General features: G+C 48.1%; 2 protein-coding genes across 2 annotated transcripts in view; both read right to left on the bottom strand.

The window, feature by feature from the left end:
* The window catches only part of LOC311194981 (chromodomain-helicase-DNA-binding protein 2-like), a gene marked incomplete at both ends in the record, with an annotated part of 51,404 nt that extends 46,492 nt beyond the window's left edge, over positions 1–4,912 (bottom strand). Inside the window, one exon of the mRNA XM_084268246.1 lies at positions 4,633–4,912. Coding sequence (XP_084124372.1) covers positions 4,633–4,912 — 280 coding nt within the window. The remainder of the gene's footprint in view (positions 1–4,632) is intronic.
* Positions 4,913–5,454: 542 nt separating this feature from the next.
* The window catches only part of LOC311194980 (chromodomain-helicase-DNA-binding protein 2-like), a gene marked incomplete at both ends in the record, with an annotated part of 40,246 nt that continues 26,920 nt past the window's right edge, over positions 5,455–18,780 (bottom strand). The window contains 18 exons of the mRNA XM_084268245.1: positions 5,455–5,653; positions 5,771–6,020; positions 6,381–6,597; positions 7,107–7,206; positions 7,593–7,771; positions 8,780–8,914; positions 9,221–9,361; positions 10,140–10,262; positions 11,016–11,166; positions 11,305–11,443; positions 11,549–11,688; positions 12,406–12,447; positions 13,885–14,060; positions 14,373–14,543; positions 14,987–15,079; positions 15,493–15,589; positions 16,069–16,217; positions 16,840–16,989. Of these exons, the coding sequence (XP_084124371.1) occupies positions 5,455–5,653; positions 5,771–6,020; positions 6,381–6,597; positions 7,107–7,206; positions 7,593–7,771; positions 8,780–8,914; positions 9,221–9,361; positions 10,140–10,262; positions 11,016–11,166; positions 11,305–11,443; positions 11,549–11,688; positions 12,406–12,447; positions 13,885–14,060; positions 14,373–14,543; positions 14,987–15,079; positions 15,493–15,589; positions 16,069–16,217; positions 16,840–16,989 (2,652 nt within the window). The remainder of the gene's footprint in view (positions 5,654–5,770; positions 6,021–6,380; positions 6,598–7,106; positions 7,207–7,592; positions 7,772–8,779; positions 8,915–9,220; positions 9,362–10,139; positions 10,263–11,015; positions 11,167–11,304; positions 11,444–11,548; positions 11,689–12,405; positions 12,448–13,884; positions 14,061–14,372; positions 14,544–14,986; positions 15,080–15,492; positions 15,590–16,068; positions 16,218–16,839; positions 16,990–18,780) is intronic.

The raw sequence follows: 18,780 nt of genomic DNA, 5'->3' as shown, positions 1-18,780 counted from the left end.
ACACGAGCAGAATGAAGACCGGTTCGAGAATCTCGGTGGGAAACTACAAACAATCCTGACAACTTAAACGCCACCTTTCGAAGAACCAGCGAGTAAAACTGTCTATGAATGACAATTTATTTTGTTCAAATGTTGGATGTATATGTTATACTTTCTTTTGTTTTGAGTGTCGAGTGTGTAAAGACAATTGGTGGGTACATTATAGAGAAAGAGAATATACCCCAGACATTTGTGAAAAATGTTATTGGGCAGAAAGAAAACTAACCGAATTAACCCTTAAATTAGCAGTAAAAATTGGAGAGATTATCCAAGGGTCTGAAGAGTGGTGGAGGATATATACAAAAGGGATAAATCCCAAATTAGGTTGTACATATCCTAATGAATATAAACAAGGTAGCCCAAAAATAATTCGGGTAGTGTGCCGGTTCCAGGTGAAACATCTGGATTGTTCAGCCCTGGAAGTGAAACATAAAAATTGGGAAGCCTATAACACTTGTAAGCTGAGGACAGGAAGAACCCCTGAAGACTATGACTGCTGCCGAGAAGATGGAACACCTTGCTGCTCCAAGCAACGGAGTAGGCAAAGGAGGCAGAGGCATAAGGAAATCGTGGGGTATTAAGCCCTCCAGTCCTATCACGAGATGGCTCCATACACCAAGGCTAAAAAGGCACCAGATACCCAAGAACCAGAAAATACCAAACAAAAACGATTGAGTCCAAGCGTCACCACTCTAGAATAGTTATTATGAACCCACCAATTGCCTTAAATAAAGGGGGGCTAATAATTGTATTTTTATAGATTTATTTAAATTTTGTATTTTGTTATTTGGGGACTGGGACCGCATTAGATCCAAGGCAAAACGTATTGGGTTACATTATCTCAAGCTTTGAATGCTACTACTTTTTGTGCCAGTCTTGCCACACCAAGTACTCCATTTATCACATGTTTGGTAGGAGTGCCACTGAATAGTTCCACCTGGAAAGTTTTTGAGGTTGCAATGAGTAAAATAGCAAGATGTCCTTATATTTATAATGCCAGTGAGGGCATGACAAGGTATGATTCTTGGGATGATAGAGTCCCAATTGGTCCAGAACCACAGGAACTGGAATTAATGGATTCTTTGAATACCAGCTATTGTATATACATAGATGCTGCCAAGTACCCATGTAACAAAGGTGATCACGTTAATGTTTCTTGAATGATGACCTAAAACCGATTTAGAAAAAGAAGAAAAGAAGAGGCATCGATGCTATTATCTCAAAAAGCTGTTAGTCGGTTTGAGAAACAAATTGGTCAAAATTGAAAGGGGGGGATTGTAATAAGTAATTGTTCTCAAACCTTCTATGACTGTAAATAAGCAACTAGGGCAAAGGGGAACCATTGTTCCATCACTAGTAACACCCTGAAAGAACTTCAGATCTTGCTGAGTTGGTGCCTGTGGTAGACTATGGCTGTGAATAGGTAACCAGGTCAAAAGGGGAACCATTGTTTTATCACTAGCAACATCCTGATAGGATTAAATGAGTTAACCAAATAAGATACTGAACACAACGTAGAGGAGGACTACGGGGGACCAGGACGACCCCCACTACCAGCTTACACAGCTACAGAAAAACACTGGAATATGCCACGTGTACCCGGAACTACAGGACTATAAAAAGGGGACTCCAGAAGGGTGAGGTGCGTGCCGTTTGCAGGAGCAAGGGTCTCCTCCGGACGCCCAGCGCTGATATTTGCCTATATCTTGCGGGCTTGCTTAATTAATAAATTGTTGTTTGGCTTTATCAACTGGAGTATGTCTCAAATTTATAACAGGGTGGAAATTCCCATCCAAAGGGGTTTCCAAGTCTCTATCACCGCAGACTGAGAAACTATGTGAAACAGCCAGGAGGAACATGCTTATTCCTGCACAGAGAGAACACCCATCCCAGCATGCCCGTAGCAACCCCATGCCTCCACCAGACCTGCTGCTGTACCAAGGGGCTGCAGGTGTGTGTGTCCCCCCCAGACACACCACACTGGCACTGTTCTGAAAATCTCAGTAACACTGTTTAATATACAAGAATCAAAAGTACAGCAGTTTTACAATGTAGGAAAATTTAATACATACTATATAAACAACATATTTACATCAGAAATCACTAGGACAGTGGCATTTTTTTCCCCACAAATATAAATTAATATTAATTACTGGTTTTAGTCAACAGGTTTAAAAGTCCATGCTTTTACAGGAAGAGTCCTTCTCTCTCCACAGGGAAGACAATCTTCCTCCATAAACGCTCCAAAAATGCTGGTAGTGGCATGGATGCCTGTGGGCCCGTAGACTCCTTGACTGAAAAGACACAGCTAGGCCTTGAAGATATCAAAGTGTCCCTGTAAGGAAGAGAAGAACATCTGGAGAAGTGAAACAATTTTAAGGAATTTGCTGACCACAGATAAAGGAACCTGGGAAGAGATAAGCCTTATTAGCGAAGAATAAAAATGCCAACCTATTGCATGTTAGCATATATCTGAGAGACCAAGAGTAAAAGGAGACAGGTGTAGTAGAAGTGTATAAAGATGAGGATACAGGAATAAATCGGGCTCGTTCTTTCAGCTTGTGCACCAGAGCTCCTGCACGTGTCGTTTGTCCGTCTCAACAGCGACACCCGGTGCCCCCGATGCGCATTGACAGGACGGCTGGCCCCAGCCGCGGAGACGGACGGAGCCCAGCCGAGCTGAGAGCTGCAGTTGATCCTGATCGTGGAAAAAAGACACCTGGGAACACAGGGGGGAGTAATACGAAGGGAGTGTAGTACTCTCTCTATGTGACAACTGATCTTGAAGGAGAGAGGTGTTAAATTGACAGCATCGCTTTTAGCAAAAAATGTGGCAGGAAACAAGGTTTTGAAGCTAATTCGATAGCGGCATTTAGTGTGTCAAACTGGAAGGAGTTGGGAGACCTTAAAGCTATTAAAGAAGAAAGGGAACAATTAGAGGGCTTGGAAGGCACAGGTCACCCTGCACAAAGCGTGGCTACGGGGCAGGGGGGGGTATCGCGCCTGAGCCCGCAGTACAACCCCAAGGGCTGGGAGAATCTGAACCTGTACCACAACCTAAGTAGCGCGGGAAAAGAGTCAGTGTTCTCTGGTGTCTCTGGTGATGAAGGTCCCCGCCTACTGCGCCCTTGCGGAAGAGCCGGAGGACCGGAGAGGACATACGTGTTGCCAAGGGACCAAACAGTATCCGGGAATGAGTCACCGGGGAAGACGGCAAATGAGTTTTACCTGTGGCCCCGGGATGGCGCCCTAACCCCGGGCAAAGCACCACTTTATCCCTTCCCAGCGAGCAACGTGCTCCCCCCACCGCGGAACCAGGAGTGCGGACACAGACTGATTTCCTTTTGTATCTCCCTTTGCCGGCGGACGCAGATAGTGACTCTCGGCGGGGGAGTGACCCGATGGCAGGGGTACAGCCTCCGGCAGTCGCCGCCGCCATGCCTGCTGGCCTGACACGCGCCCACCGCAGCGCCGCCGCCTCCGCCGGGCTTTAGCGCGCGCTGCACCGCGTTCCCCGGTCACGTGACACGCCGCTCGTCTCTCCTCCCGCCGCGGCAAGGCGGCAAGGCGGGAAACTTTCGGGCCCCCTCAATAAAACCCGGCGCCTCCAGTGCCCCCAGTAAGCGTCGCTTCGGGCCTGGCCCTAGTGCAGCGGCCGCAGGCGAGAGTGGGGATCTGGGCCCGGTTCCCGGTGGGTGTTGGAGGAGAAGGCGGAGGCCAACAGCTGCAAGCAGTGGTGTGCACATTGGCCCCACGCTTGGAAAGCGATACAGGACTTGCAGAGAGCCATGGCTCAGTATGGCCCGAACTCCCCTGCCATTACAGAGTTGATTTGTGTAACGTCAGTGGAGGCCGTGACTCCCTGTGATACAGCACGTTTGGCCCAAGTCATATTTCAGCCAGTGCAAGCTGTGGTGTTTTGAAACATCTGTCAGCAAAGAGCTGAAGCACAGGCAGTGCAAACCTTGCATTTTCAACAAGATCAGACAAAACACTGACCCCAGGGGAACACTGCTAGTCACAGGTCTCCAGTCAGACTCTGCTCCACTGATCACCACCCTCTGAGCTGGGCCCCAACAGCCAGTTCTCAGCCCACCTCACTGTCCACCTACTATCACCTAGAACAACATTCCTAAGCCCATCACTGTCCCGTTGACCTCTACCCTCTTCCCCCATCAACTCTAGCCATATCCCCTGCCTGACCACAGTGAAAATCATGTTATCCCCTTCCACCTTCTTGCCTAGTTTAAGCCCTCTCCATGAGCCCTGTCAACTCCTGGGCTAGGATCTGCTTTCCCCTTGGGAGACAGGTGGGTCCCGTCAACAGTCATCATGCCAGGTGCTGAGTAAATCATTTTATGATCAAAGAACCCAAAGTTCCTGTGGCAGTACCAGCCTTTCAGCCACTTGTTCAAATCCTGTGTTCTCCAGGCCTGCTCCAAATCCCTCACCCCACCAGTAGAGATAGAGGAAAATATTACTTGTGCTCCCCCACCTCACCTCAACCAAGCGCCCTAGATCCTTGAAGTCTCTTTTGATAGCACACAGGCCATACTTAGTGACTGCTGCACCAGAGGTCGATCTCCCACTCACAGTCCCTGATGACCCTCAGTCTTTCAATCTCCTCTTTTAGTTCAGCACCCATGGTGAGCAGATTGTCCATCTGCTCGCACCTCACAGAGGTGAAATTCTTGCCGTTCTTCCCTGGCAGCAGCAGGCTCAGGCATTCCCTGCATCCAGAGACCTGGACCAAGATATCTCTAGGCAGGCCCACTGTCTGGGTTTCCACAGATTTGTTGGGGCAAGCTGTCTGGTGGAGACCATGGTTAACCGTACTGGTGCCCAGCAGACAGGGACACCCTTTGCTCACCATGTGTGCTCTGTGAGTGGAAGCTCATCAACTCAACAGATCTTCTGGGCCACAAGAAAGATCACGCCCTGCCGTGCCACTCACTGTCTGCCTGTCCTGTTTGCCGCGCTCCGGGTCACTTACGCTCCCAAGGGGTGGCTCTTGTATCGAGAGGGGTTGTTCCTGTCATCCTTAGCTCCATCTCTGATGAGTCACCGCGGCATATGATCCGTGCTGGGTGTCACATATCCTTTTGCCAGCTCTGGATGGGGCGGGAAAGCTGGGTGCCAGGTGTCACAGATCCTTTCACCAGTTCTCGATGGGGGCAGGAGGGGAAAGCTGGGTGCCTCTCTCTCCCCCCCTCTTTCTCCCTGTGCTTTTACCCACACGGTTCTGTGCTCGGGTTTGCTGCTTTCATGAAGGATCCCTCGATGCGGTCACCCACTCCGGAGCCCTTCGCCTCAGTGACTGCAAACTCTCCAAAAATGAAGCATGGATGCTGGCTTGGAGAAAATAGATGCTGTTGCATCAAAACAAATATTTATTTCAAACATGTGCTTTCTCCTCTAAGTAACAGGGTGAAGTGGAGGGAGAGGTTGTTTGTAATCTCCAGATTTGTTGGTGTGGAAGGACCGGTAGTGGTCTGAAGGTCCTTGGCCGTGGTAACCCATGGGTGGTCTGTGGTCAGACATACGGCGGAAATCCTGCTGGTGGTAGTTCTGTGGTCTGAACTCATCGGATCGTCGTCGTTTGGAATCGTGATGCCTGCCCAGAGAAAACAAGGGGATGGAGATCAGTTCCCCAAGGAAAGCCTGGCCACTGTAGCAGGGTGCAGGCACTGCAGACTCCTCAGCTTTTCTGAGGTGAAAGGGGATGAATTACCTGTCATAGTAGTCTCGGTGGCCTCTGTGGTCTCGGTCACTGTTGTACTGTTCATATGGTCTCTTGCGGGACAGGTTGGTTGGTCTGTAATTCCCAGAGCTCCAGTGGGGCTCTCCACGGGATCGCCGATCCCCGTAGTGGTGGTCCTTGTACCAGTGCTGCTCATACTGGTGATGCCGCTCCCCACCCCACATCTGGTTGCTGTTGCCACCATAGTTGAACTTTCGATCCCTCTGCCACTCTCCTCGGTCTGCAAAGGGGAAAACACCGGCACGTGTCTTTCCTGCTTTAGTCAAAGCCCATCACTTTGCTGAATCCTCAAAGAAATTGTAACTATTGCTGTGCCCCTCTCACTTTCTCTCTAAAATATGAGGGCCCAAAATTCTTCTTTGAAATCGTTACTCTAGCAAATCTTATCCTGTCCTGTTCTTACTCTCCTTTCAGCACTACATCATCTGGATTTCTAGTCCAGCAGTAAGGGCAATGGCAATCTATGACCATCCCACAGCCTTTAAGACTGACCAGGTACAAGTCCCAGAGGGGATTGTGTCCAAGAGCAAACAACTCTTAGGTTACAAGGGATGGATTCTCCTGGCTGGCCGGCACTCACCAGTGTTGCTGAAGTGTCTCTTGTTTGGATGGCCATAGTTGTCACGTGGATGCCCATGCATCTGCTGCTGGATGTGGGAAGGGGGCAGGTGGATCTTCTGGGAATGAGGATTGTGAGGCACGTGAGACTGGGACATCACAGAATCACGGCTGGAGCCTGAGGGCTCTGGGCGGAACGGCTTCTTCATGCTGGACATGTCCTCCTTCTTCTTCTGCTCCTGCGAGGTGGAAAAGAGGGTTACAGCTCAACTGCTTCCCCCCACCAAGAAGATTCAGACTATGTGAGCAATGGCCTTGTCTGTCAGGGTCGGGATTTTTCTGCACAGTCCCCATGCTGTGGGCTTGGTGAGCCAGCTGTGCCCAGCCACACTACGAATGGCGATGGCACAAATGTGCTGGAGGACAGGCAGAGTTTGGCCCCAGGCAGCTCTGCTTCCACATCCTGTCCCTGCAGGGCAGCACCCCCAGGCTTTTCTCTCTAAACTTGAGCTACAGACCACGTGCCACACCAAGCAATGCTTTTTCTTGGTCAGAACAGCCAGGGCAAAGTGACCAGCATTGTTAGATGAAGGCAGAAAAGGCAAAGGCAACCAGACCAGTTAGGTGCTAAGAAAATCACAAACAGCCAACAACAACAAAGCCCACGGTAAGAGGCAGAAAGTAGTGACACTTCAAGGGCAACAATTTTAGAAAACAGCAACCAGAGGAAAGGTGATTCAGATCTCACCTCCTCTTCCTGTGATCTTTTCTTATGAGCCATCTTGTAGAGTTTGTGCAGTTTTCTGGCATCAAATTCTGTGAATTTGGACACAAATGTCCAGAGGTTCCTAAAAGGACACGAACATTCTCTGTTAATTGCTACATCACCACTTCAGCGCTTTCAAACCAACATCAGTTCTACCCGCTCTAGAAAACGGTCTCAACCCAGCTCAGGACAGGATGATCACAAGAGCTGGAACCAAGTTCTTCAAATTAAGATAAAGAGCTTTGCACTTGTTTATCTAAACTAGCTCTGACATCAATTTAATTGAAACCAGCAGAGCTTGCAGACAAAACCCTCCCCTCAGTCTGGTCATAGACTGTGTGGGCTCGAGAATGCAAGATTTCAGATGTTCAGAGGCATACAGCACACTCATCCACACAAAACCCAGCAGCCTCTAACTACCATTTTTAAATATCAAAGGCCAGCCAGAGAAAACAAACCATCCCTCACCCTCTCCATAGCCTAATATGATCTTGGTCAGTGTAGGCTTTAAGGCACTCAGAGATGCGGTCCCCAATTTTTAGGAGGCTGTTTCGTGTGTGCTTCAGCTGTTCTTGAACTGTCAGTCCTTTAGCAGGTTTTTCAAGTCGCTTCAGTGCTTTTTTCACTGGTCTCATCCTTTCCTTGCACTTGAAAAAGCAACAGAGAGCAGAAAGTCATTCATCTGGCACATGGCTCTACGCCATTCCCTTGTTAATCAGACAGAGCTGGAAGTTCATTAGCAGCACAAGACATTAGCTTTATCTGACCATTAGGCAAGGAGAAATCAGCTATGAAAATAGCAATTTGTTAGACATGCTGCAGAAAATCACCAGGAAAAGATGAGTCTCCCCACCTCCTCCACCGCCCCTTTCAGAAGGCGGTGATTTGCTCTGCACGGCATAACCACGCAGGGTCTGCTCCTGCCCTGAGCCCACGGCAGGCAGGGAAGCAAAGCCGAGCGCTGACATGCTGAACCATCAGCCCCAGCTCGATGACTGCTCCTCACTGCACAGCTTCCCAGTCCATCCCCACCTGCAGTCACTTTAATCTACAGCTTATGCCAAAATTGGAAGAGGAAAAATGAAAGCACCATCTTTTCTGTCCGTGCGCAGCAGCACTGAGTGCAGGCAGGAACTCAGACAGGTTTCTACTGCCTGACCGGACCTCTTGTGCACCGCAGAGGGAAAGTTCCAGAAAAGGAAAAAAGAGACAAAACCAACACCAGACCTGCAGCCAATACACAGATTTGCGTTTAGAGAACTGGTTTAGAAGTGGTATTTCAGCATTTCCCTGCACAAGACAGGCTAAGGGGGTCTGCCATGACACCTTTTACTAAAAGGCTGTTTTTACATCCAGCCTTACAGGCATGATTGCTGCAAGTGCATTTACGCAACTACAGAAGTGCCTACAGCTCAGACAGCTCCCTGCCTCCTACAGCTAGGAAAGGTCACCCTCAAAACTCTCCTGTATGTACTTCCTTGCCTGGAGTTGCTCTGCCCTGCTCTCCTATCGGTCAGAGGAAATCACCACGGGGCACGAGGAGGGAGCTCACACCCTGAGACCCAGCACCCATCCCTGCAGAACATGTAAGCAGACGCTGGCGCCTTGCTGGGCTCTCTGCCACCGCCCTCCCATCTCGCAAGGGAAATACTCACTATGCTGAATGTTTCTTGGTCCAGATCGTCATCCTCATCTTCACCAATGGGGACCGGTTCACTCCCCGCAGTGATGTGGACAGGACCTTGGGATCTCTTGCCTTTACTTGCAGATTTGGCTTCAGCACCTTTAGGCTTTATAAGGACAAAAATGACACACATCACATGATAAGCCAGACTGCAGGATCCCAACGGATACAACTAACCACCTCTGCACTATTGATACTGGCAGCTGCTAAAGCCCAGGCATTGCTCCTACAGCTTTCCTCCCAAGGTCTCAAACTGTTTAGCTGCAATGCCTCTGTTCAGCTTGAATAGGATATTCATGTGCATGGAGAGGAACCCAACGTTGAGCACTTGGAAAAGGCCTTTTATGAATCCTAAGTCTCAGAGCTTGACCTACTGCTCAGAGACTTCCTTATCTTTTAAACCACCACATACCTTCTCCTTCTTGTCTTTTGTCTTCTTTTTCTCTTTATCGCTTTCCTTTTCTTTCTTAGCTGGTGTCTGTTTTTCCTTGTTCTCTTTGTTCTCTTTCTTTTTCTGTTTCTTTTTCACAGGGCTCTTTTCCAATCCATCCTCCTAGAAAGTCAGCCACAGCACAAAGTTGGAGGCTCTCACCTCATGTACACTCTTGCCCATAAAACCTACGACCTTGAAACGCAGGCACTTTTTGAGGTCCACCCAAATTTACCCTCACACCTCTTTAACCAGACAGCAAGCCCTGCTTAACCAGCTGCAAGGCACCCGACCCTTGACAGCAAGGTATAAAAAATAGATGAGCCCCAATCTGTAATTAGCTGGCAAACTGTAGATAAGCACAGCTTTCCTGTGCCAGCTCTGCTCCAGAACACTCAGCCCCTAAGGTAGACACCGATCAGCACAGGAACAAAAAGCCTTAGACTGCAAGCCAAACCACTCAAAGACGAAGGGTTTTTAAGCCAAGAGCGTGACCTTGGTAAACTCCAGCCTCACCACTCGCTGACATACTGAAAAGGAGAGGGAAACAATTCTTCATTCTCTCCTTTATAAGGGCAACAAATTTTGTCCTGAGACAACCTTTCCCCTAAGCCACTATGTGGAGGTGTGTGGCCATCTGAGGATCCACCAAAACCCTTAAAGCACCAACCTGGTGGTAAAGGTCCTTCTCTTACCCTGACAGATCTATCTCTGGCCAGTCTTGCACTCTGGAGCTCTCCCTGACTCCACAGCACATTTACTAAGATTTATCCACCAAACCCAGACAAGGCCATATTCTGTTGTGTATATATATGTTCAGTGACCTGGGAACACAGCCTGTCTCCTGCCATCAGCCAACCACTCACCCTGAAACCCCCAGAATCAAGCAGCCATATCTCACCTTTTCCCCATCTTCCATGTTTTCTTTCTTGTCCAGATCCTTCTTCAGCATTTTCAGAAGATACTCAACCCGGGTCTGGAGCTGTTTTCCCTGAGGTTTCTTATCGGTCTCAATGGGTAGGATCTTTGATAAAAATAAAAAAAATACACCCACGTCTCAGGGAACTGTTTCCATTGTGAAATGCCTGTCTGAGCTTCATGCAGGAGGGTGCTCAGCTAAAAAGCACCAGTGGGGATGTCAGGGGAACGCAGCACATCAGCAGCAGAGTCGGAGTTGAAAGGCTCAGTGCTGCTCAGCCCTGTGTTGCCGTTCACTCTCCGGCCACTGTGCTGATGCCACGGACAGCAGCTGATTTTTAACCTGGATCCTTTCAACATGGCCTCCATAAACCATCCTTGGGAGAATGACTGAGGAACAGGGGAACTCGAGGGAGGCTCTCCAGCTGGCTCTGCTGCCACAGCCAGCCATGTAACTATACCCTCAGAGCTAACACAGAACAGCCTTGACAGAAGCAGTGTCCAATCTGTGCAAAAATCCAGACTCAGCTTCTTTGTGAGATGCTCAAGGAAATATCAAGTCACAATTATGCAACGTGCGCTCCATACTGTGCATGGAGCCACACATGTCAGTGTTACCAGTTTCTTCCTGCATCATTTCAGTGTGGTTCATATGGTTCTGTTCAGAGAAAATTTACTGCCAATCAAGTAACAGAACTCTGCTTTCCATCAGGCCTGCAGCATTCCACGGAGCTCACTGTTTTCCTCGTTGTTATTAGTATTATTTTTGGAGTGGTTACAAACAAAAACATCTGTTTCTGGAGTCCATCAAACATGTTCTCCATGAACAATGCTATGGGCCCATTGCAACGTGACCTACCTTATCAGATAACTTCAGTTCCGGATCGGTTTTAATGAGCTCCCAGTTTCCATAACCGTGCTTGTAAATTCCGACCAACAGGCGAGAATCCTCCTCCACTCCCCAGTCCACATCAAAGTGGGCGGCTTTGACACGGCACGTCAGCCGGTACCTGAAGGCATTTCAAACATAAGCCAGTTTTAATACTGCAGAGGATAGAGCAAAGCCACAAACACAGACAGGCTACTCTCTGCTACAAAATCCCAATTCCCTGAGCCTCTTTCTGCATTGTCTACTTAGCCAAACTCACTTCTTCCTTTCCTCTGGGTCCGTGGGAATGGATTTATGCAGCACTGCAAACTCTTTTTCATGCTGGATGATGGATTTCACATTGACTTGGACACCAGAAATCTTGACTGTAGGACTTCTTCTTTTTCCAGGTCCTTTCCCTGTTCAACAAGAAAACACAGCCACTAAGAGAACTCCTACAGAAAGAAGCACCTCTGTGAAAATGTCTAGGCATTATAATAGCAGCACACCACCCTCTTGCTCACCTTCACCTGGATTTTCTTTCAGCTGCTGTTTGTATTCTCGCATTGCTGACACACAGCTGTTGTGGATGAGTTCCCCTAACCGTTTCAGGTCAGCCACAGATTTATCCACCAGCTCAGCATCCCGGGCAATACACTCCAGCCTGGGAAAGGGGAGGAAAAAAGGAATTGCAAACTTTGTATCTGATACAGGGTATCTCCTCCCTATCACTTCCTGAGCAATCGTTTCATAGCTTCCAGCAGTCAGTGCTGTCTATGGATGAATACAGCACAACCTGCATGAGCTGAAACACGAGTCCTTTCTCATACAACATACACAGGGATCCCTGCCTCGCCTCTGAGGCCTCGGCACAGGCCACAGCTTTCCAGACCCAGCACACGTGCCCACGTCCCTCCCATACACTGAGTCACAGCACTCGTGCTGGGCTCTGCAGACCCACGCTCCAGGACAGCGTGTGCCTCTCCCAGCTCCCCTTAAGAGGGACATGGCAGCAAGATGCTCTGAATTCAGTCTTGAAACTAACATGCATTGAGAAGCTTGGCAAGTGTTTTGGGTAGCATTTGCTGTTCAGACAGAATGGCAGTGTCCCACGGGCCAGACTCCACCAGCAGCATTACACTGCACACAGCCCCATGCCACTGCTGCTCTGGCTGGTTCTTGGCCACCATTCACCCGTGCCCATCAAATGAGACGTGAGGGACTGTATGGCAGTGCCTCAATTACTGAGCACACGACACGAAGCTTCGTGCTGCCCATGGAGGTTGTATCAAGCACCCTCAGCAATGTGTGTATAGCCACACTCAGAAATACAACACCCCCCTGTGATTACTCCCTGCAGCAGCGCCAGGTTGGGACTCACCGTTCAAGGGGCAGTCCAAACTTCGTGTAAGCCTTGATAAACCTAAGCAAGAAAGCCCAAAAATACAGTGACTAAACCAGCTACTGTAAAAAGTGGGTTCAGTATCACAAACACACTCAAATGTATTAATTACAGCCTGCCATGTTATCAACCCTGCATTCCATGCTGATTAACTGAGCATCACTCAGAACCAGGAAGCCTCATCCATTAGCTCCACAGAGTTTTGTGACCTCTGCTGGAGAAGAACCCAACATCAGTCTGAACGTTGAACGTTTGATAGATGAGGGGAAAAAAAGAGAGGAAAGTCACAACCATAGTATTAAAAAATATGAAAGAAAGCATTGGCTCACAGCATGTTGGTAATTAATGACCTCATTTTTCCAAGGTGAAAAGAGGCATAAATCAATGTCATTAGCAATTTTAAAGCTCAGGCTGTAAGTGTAACAACCCGTCACAGAAAAGCCAAGCATGGTGCAATCCATCTGAGAGTGCAGAAGAAGATACAGAACTGCTGGGATCAACGGGACCAGTGCTTCTTGCAGGGTCCTTTTGCCAGAGCTTGCCTTTCACTTAAAGCTTCAATCGGCAGTACTACTGCCAGGAAAGTGTCAGGAAGGCCACAGACTTTGGTTTCTCCTGGTCTGCATCTCATGGCACTAAAGACCTCACGTGTAATGTGGAATTAACTCAAGCCACTTGGGACAGAAAGGGCAGTTACAACAAGGATTAATTTAGGAAGGTACCAGCTTTGCTGTAGCCTGACTAAAGACAACCCAGCCCATTGTGCACAGGCCTTAACATTCATAGAATCATAGAATCATAGGGGTTGGACGGGACCTCGAGAGATCGATCATCGGGTCCAACCCCCTGCCAAAGCAGCTCCCCAGCTCATATTGCACAGATAGGCATCCAGACGGGTCTTGAATATCTCCAGTGAAGGAGACTCCACCACCTCCCTGGGCAGCCTGTCCCAGGGCTCTGTCACCCTCACTGTGAAAAAGTTCTTCCGCATGTTGGTGTGGAACTTCCTGTGCTCCAACTTGCAGCCATTGCCCCTTGTCCTGTCTCCACAGACCACTGAAAAGGGGCTGGCCATTTCCCCCTGCATCCCATACTTAAGATATTTATAAACATTAATAAGGTCCCCCCTTAGTCTTCTTTTCTCTAGGCTGAACAGTCCCAGCTCACTCAGCCTTTCCTCATGGGGGAGATGCTCCAGGCCCTTAATCATCTTTGTAGCCCTTTTCTGGACTCTCTCCAGGAAATCCCTGTCTTTTTTATACCAGGGAGCCCAGAATTGAACACAATACTCCATGTGTAAGGTCATATAATGGTGCAGGAGCTGGCCCAGTGAAGCAGCTCCACCTAAACTGCTGGCATGCTTAGAGGTGAACACCTCCTGGATTAACCTGGTGTTTTCTCCACCTGCACAGGATTTCTACATTTGTTTCTGAATGGTCTCTCATGCTCAGCACTGACCTCCTGATTTCCACATGAGTAAATCTTTCCACAGAATCTTTTCTAACACTCCGAGGACGCCCCCTGCGCTTTGGTCTCTCCTCATCATCTGTATCGTCAGTCTCGCTTTCTGATCCAGAAGATCTCTGAAGCCTTCTCTTGGTTTCTGCATCTGATTCACTGTCATTTGTCTGAGCCTGTATGAAGCACAAACACAGCAGCACAGTTAACAACTGCACATCTGCAACCTTTGCTGTTCCTCCCATGCCCTGGCACTGTTTCACATCCAGACTATAAAAAACTTTGGCATCTCCTCCTGAAGATGCAGGAGCCCATGTCACCAACCCAGAAGGGCTGCAGGCCCTTGCAGTTTCCTGCTATCTTAGGCCCTTAATAGCATTCTAGCCAGAACTCTGACAACTGATTGATTACTGTGGTGTTGCACTGCAGTCCTTTAGGCTGGTTTGAAAACCAGGACTCAGCTCTCAGCTCCTTGAGATGGGCTGTACCTTTTTAGTCGAGCTCCGGATTCGAGGCAGCATGTAGATTTCCTCCAATTCTCTCTGCCTTTCTTCCTCCTCCACCTTTTTCCTTTCTTCCTCTGGAATAATATCGGCCCACTCCTTCTGGGACTCATCCAGCTCTGTCTCTTCCTCCTCCATGGTTGCAAAGTTGGCCATCTTTCGAAAGCAAAGGAACTTTAGAATTTCCTGTCCCTGGCAGGAATACCCCAGCACTGTCTGCTGAGCCTCAACTCCTTCCCCAGAGGAATTCTGCCAACATTTCCATAACCACGTTATAATTGATCCCTATCTCATGACATTCCAGGTTCTCTGCCACATCTTTGGGTTAACAGCTTTTGAGGAAGCACTTGCAGTTTAAGTAGCACTACTGAGCCTCTCTAACTTACTGGGTAGCTTTCCAAATTTGGGACATTTTGCATTTTATTCACAGCCTTCAAAATGAAATAAACACCTACACATCTCCCCAGCTACAAAACCCATCTGCAAGCTGCTTTGTATGGAGCACGTCTCATCGGGCTGATTCATCCTGTCTGTCAATGACCTTACCACTGCAGGGAGCCACATTCCTGCACCCCAGTACAGAGACTGGGGGTCTGTACCTTAAACTGTGAGAGCAGCTCATCGGTGGCACTGGTGGACACTTCATTCTCTCGTGTTTCAGCCAGACGCAAAATCTCATCAATGTCCATCTCCTACCAGGCAGAAACAAAGGGTGATGAAGTGGAGGGTGCTGAGCACAGCAGGAAACACAAGACTTTGAGAACAGACTCGTAGGGTGCAAGAGCTAAACACACACTGTGCTGATTTGACCTAAATAAACTGCAAATCCCTGCAGGGTGTCATCACCAGGGGCAGGGACCAACTATGTCAATCACTGCAAATAAAGGTTATAGAAGGAAAATCAAGGCTGAGCAGCAGGGATAACTTCCAAACAGTGAGCTACAACCCTACAGTGCTCTCAAGAAAAGCTGCTCCGGACTCACACATGCCCTGTTCACCAACCTGCTCTCAAGCACAGGGCAAGCACAAAGAAGAAGGAGCAAACACGTGCGATCCTCCACACTGAGGACTACAAGACAGCTACATGATTTCAATTTCAAACTACCTGAGGTTCTGACTCTTCCCCTTTGAGCTTCTTGAAGAGATCTTCAGCTCCAAACTTCAGAATAGCTGTCAGCTCCTCTTTGTTAAAAGGATTTGAGCTGCAAGAACAAACAAGAAGGAAAATACATTTTGAGGTGTTAAGTCAGCACTGCTACAGCACAAAACCTTACACATTCTTTTCCAAATTAAAGCCAAGGAGTATTTTTTTTTTTAAAAAAAAGCTGTTTAATTAATCTCTTTCCCGCTCTAGCAGAGACAGGTATAGCAAAGAGGACAGCCTCTATCTACTGGGGGGAAATGCCAAACTGCAGGTCTCCCAGCACCAGGTTCCCTCAGAGCAGTATGATCTCTGGGAGGAAGGCAGAAGGGAAAACAGGTAATGCATTAAAATTAGGGGTTTATTTCTATCCATGTGTCCAAATTAATGTTTGCATAGGCCAAACTGATGAAAGCTGCCAATATTTCTTAGCCTTCTGCCCTCTACCCTATCAAATAAGTATTGGGAGAAACCAGGGGGTGGAGCTGGTTGTGCCACATGCTGCACCAGACATCTCTCCCTCCTGACACAATCACTTACTTGGATCTCCCGGAGTTGTTGTCCAGAACAGTCCGGCCAGTGGTGTCCATACGCTGGATTACCAAATGATCCAGCACCATTTTTTTCTTGGCCCTCTCAATGATCTCCTCCTCTACCGTACCCTTTGTGACCAGGCGGTAAATATTCACCTGGAGGGCAAGAAAAGAACAGAGCTTCTTCCTGGACCTGAACACACTCTGCTGACAGGGCAAGGCACCTCTCACTTGTTTCGCAGGAGACTGGTCTGCTGACATTGCCTCTTCATGTACACATGTGGGGCTTTTAGAAGAAGGAGGAGCTCATTCTACTTATATTCTCAGGGGAACCAGTTCAAATCAGGCTGGTTAACACGTACCTTGTAGTGTGCCTAAGCACAGTGTCAAAATGTCCTGAAACAATCACTCTGAATACAAAACAGCATCAAACTTTTCCGTATCTAATAAAACCCTTGGAAAGGTGCATGCTCTACTTTCTGTTTCCAGGCAAGAAAGAACAGGGTTCATGAGACTGAGAACTGCCATGCCACTGGTTGGGTTCTTGGTTTTGAAGTGTCTGAGAACCCAAATGCAAGAGACAACCTGGTATCTGGTGCAAATGGGCTAATTTTTTGTTTCCTGACTTTTGAATGGGTTTCCCTTGGGTTGGTAGTAATCCCTGGCATCAGGACTGCGGGCAAAAAGCCCATGTTTTCAGAGGCTCTGGTGAGGTGGGAGCCCATTTAGATGCACAAACCGTGGCCATGGAGAAAATGACCCAAGTAACTCTTCAGACCTGCTTCTTCTGTCCAATCCGGTGAGCTCGAGCCTGAGCTTGAAGATCATTCTGGGGGTTCCAGTCCGAGTCAAAAATAACAACAGTATCGGCAGAGGTCAAATTAATTCCCAGCCCTCCAGCTCTTGTTGACAACAGGAAACAGAAATCCTGGGGAGGAAAATGTCAAACCAAAAAGGCACCCATGAGTTAGCCAGACTATGACTGCAGAGGTAAAACAGCAAAGATGACTTCAAAATTCTGGAAGGAGACCCAGGAGGACTCGTTTGTACTTGTGCTTCTGAAGAAAGCAGGAAAAGGATTTCCTTCCCACACACCCTGGTGACAGAGTTTAAATACCACTGGTCTTTAAGCCGAGTCCCAAGGTGAGGCAGGGCTAGCAGGTGTCCTGTGCCAGGAAGGGCCTGTGGGAAATGGAAGAGCAGCCCTGGAAAGGAGACAGTTATGCTTGTTGAGGGGAAGCCGTGAAAGCAAAAGAAAAAGCAGCAAAGCATGAGGCAGAGGGTCTTGTAGACATGTACATTTGTGTGTTGTTTACCAGGGAGGTGACATAGCCTTCTTTGTACTGTTACAGAAGGTGCAGACAGAAAGAGGCCTTGACAGACAGAGAGAAGCCCACACAGAGGGAGTCCCCCAGGCTGGGACAAGCTTTTGTGTAACAAAGTTGTGGTTCTGGTGTTAATGAAAAGTACTGAAACCTGACTCCAGGCTGCTGCATCAACATGGAGAGGGTAAAGTTTGCTCAGTTGTTATTAAAGTTGGCTTCGATCCACCATGATCAGAGTCTGTGCCTTTCAATATGCCACAAATGGCACCCAACGTGGGGCACTGAAACGACTCAATGTTGATCCAGTGGCATAGCTCAGCTGAAGTTTGGGACAAACACTGCATGGAAGTGTTACCAATGCAATCTATATCCTTTTGCAGGACAAGCAGCTGAGAACTATGGACATGAATCTAATCAACAAGATTTTGAAAGAATATAGAAAGAAGATGGATAGCGAAGAGTTACAATGAATTTTTCTTTGGACTTTTAAAAGTGATCCTTCCATAAAGAGTCATCATATTTATCATCCAGAAATCTGGGATAAAGTTGGGGTCAGACTTCGGGACTGTGCCACTAAAATGGCGGCTGGTTTGTTATTCCCCTGGCGGGTCATTTTCGAGACCTTAAAGGTGCATGTTGGTTCTTGGGCAGGTGAGGGGAAAATAAGTCTACACTACCATCACCCCCACCACCACCACTGACACCTTCTTCCACAGACTGTACTGTAAAACCTCCTAATAATTCTGATGTTGATCCATTTGATCTGGGGCAGATAGATCCAGAAAAGGAGCCTGACGTGTATCCCCCAGACTTTCATGTGAATGAGGCTGCTCAGGGTTATATTTTGAAGCAACTTGCAATTGAAAATGCTAATTCGGGCTGTCAAAAGGTTTTATGACCCTTGAAAAATCCCAGTATTGATGATATGATTGCTGCACGTATGAATACAGGTTCTAGGCAGCATGAGTTGTCTTTGTTTGCTGAGGCACTTGTGTCAATGTCAGTCAAATTGCAGCAGCATTATTCCTGTGCTCAGTATGGACATTTTGAAAAAGCTGCCCTAAGACAAATGTAGAGAAAGGTGGAGCACCGGGTTTTTGCTCATGTTGCCACAAAGGCTGGTATTATGCAAATCAATATCCATCCAAATTTGACAGAAACAGCCAGGCGTTGATTTTGGCGGGAAACCCCAGATGGCGAAAGGGGAGGGGCCGCGCTGTGACAAGCTGTCACCCCTGGGTGGGGCCGACTCAGGGAGCTGCTGCTGCAGCTGGGGTGGACTAGGCCGCCTCAGCAGAAAGAACGGGCCTTTGGGTCATGGAATGGTGGCATTATTAATGGGGAGTTCCAAAAACTATCAAACCAGATGTTGGTCTTACAGCAATGAGAAGTAA

The sequence above is a fragment of the Gallinula chloropus genome (assembly GCF_964237585.1).
Source record: "Gallinula chloropus genome assembly, chromosome: 9".
Classification (NCBI taxonomy): domain Eukaryota; kingdom Metazoa; phylum Chordata; class Aves; order Gruiformes; family Rallidae; genus Gallinula; species Gallinula chloropus.
Note: the sequence above shows the minus strand (reverse complement) of the source record. Positions and strands in the feature narration are given on the sequence as shown.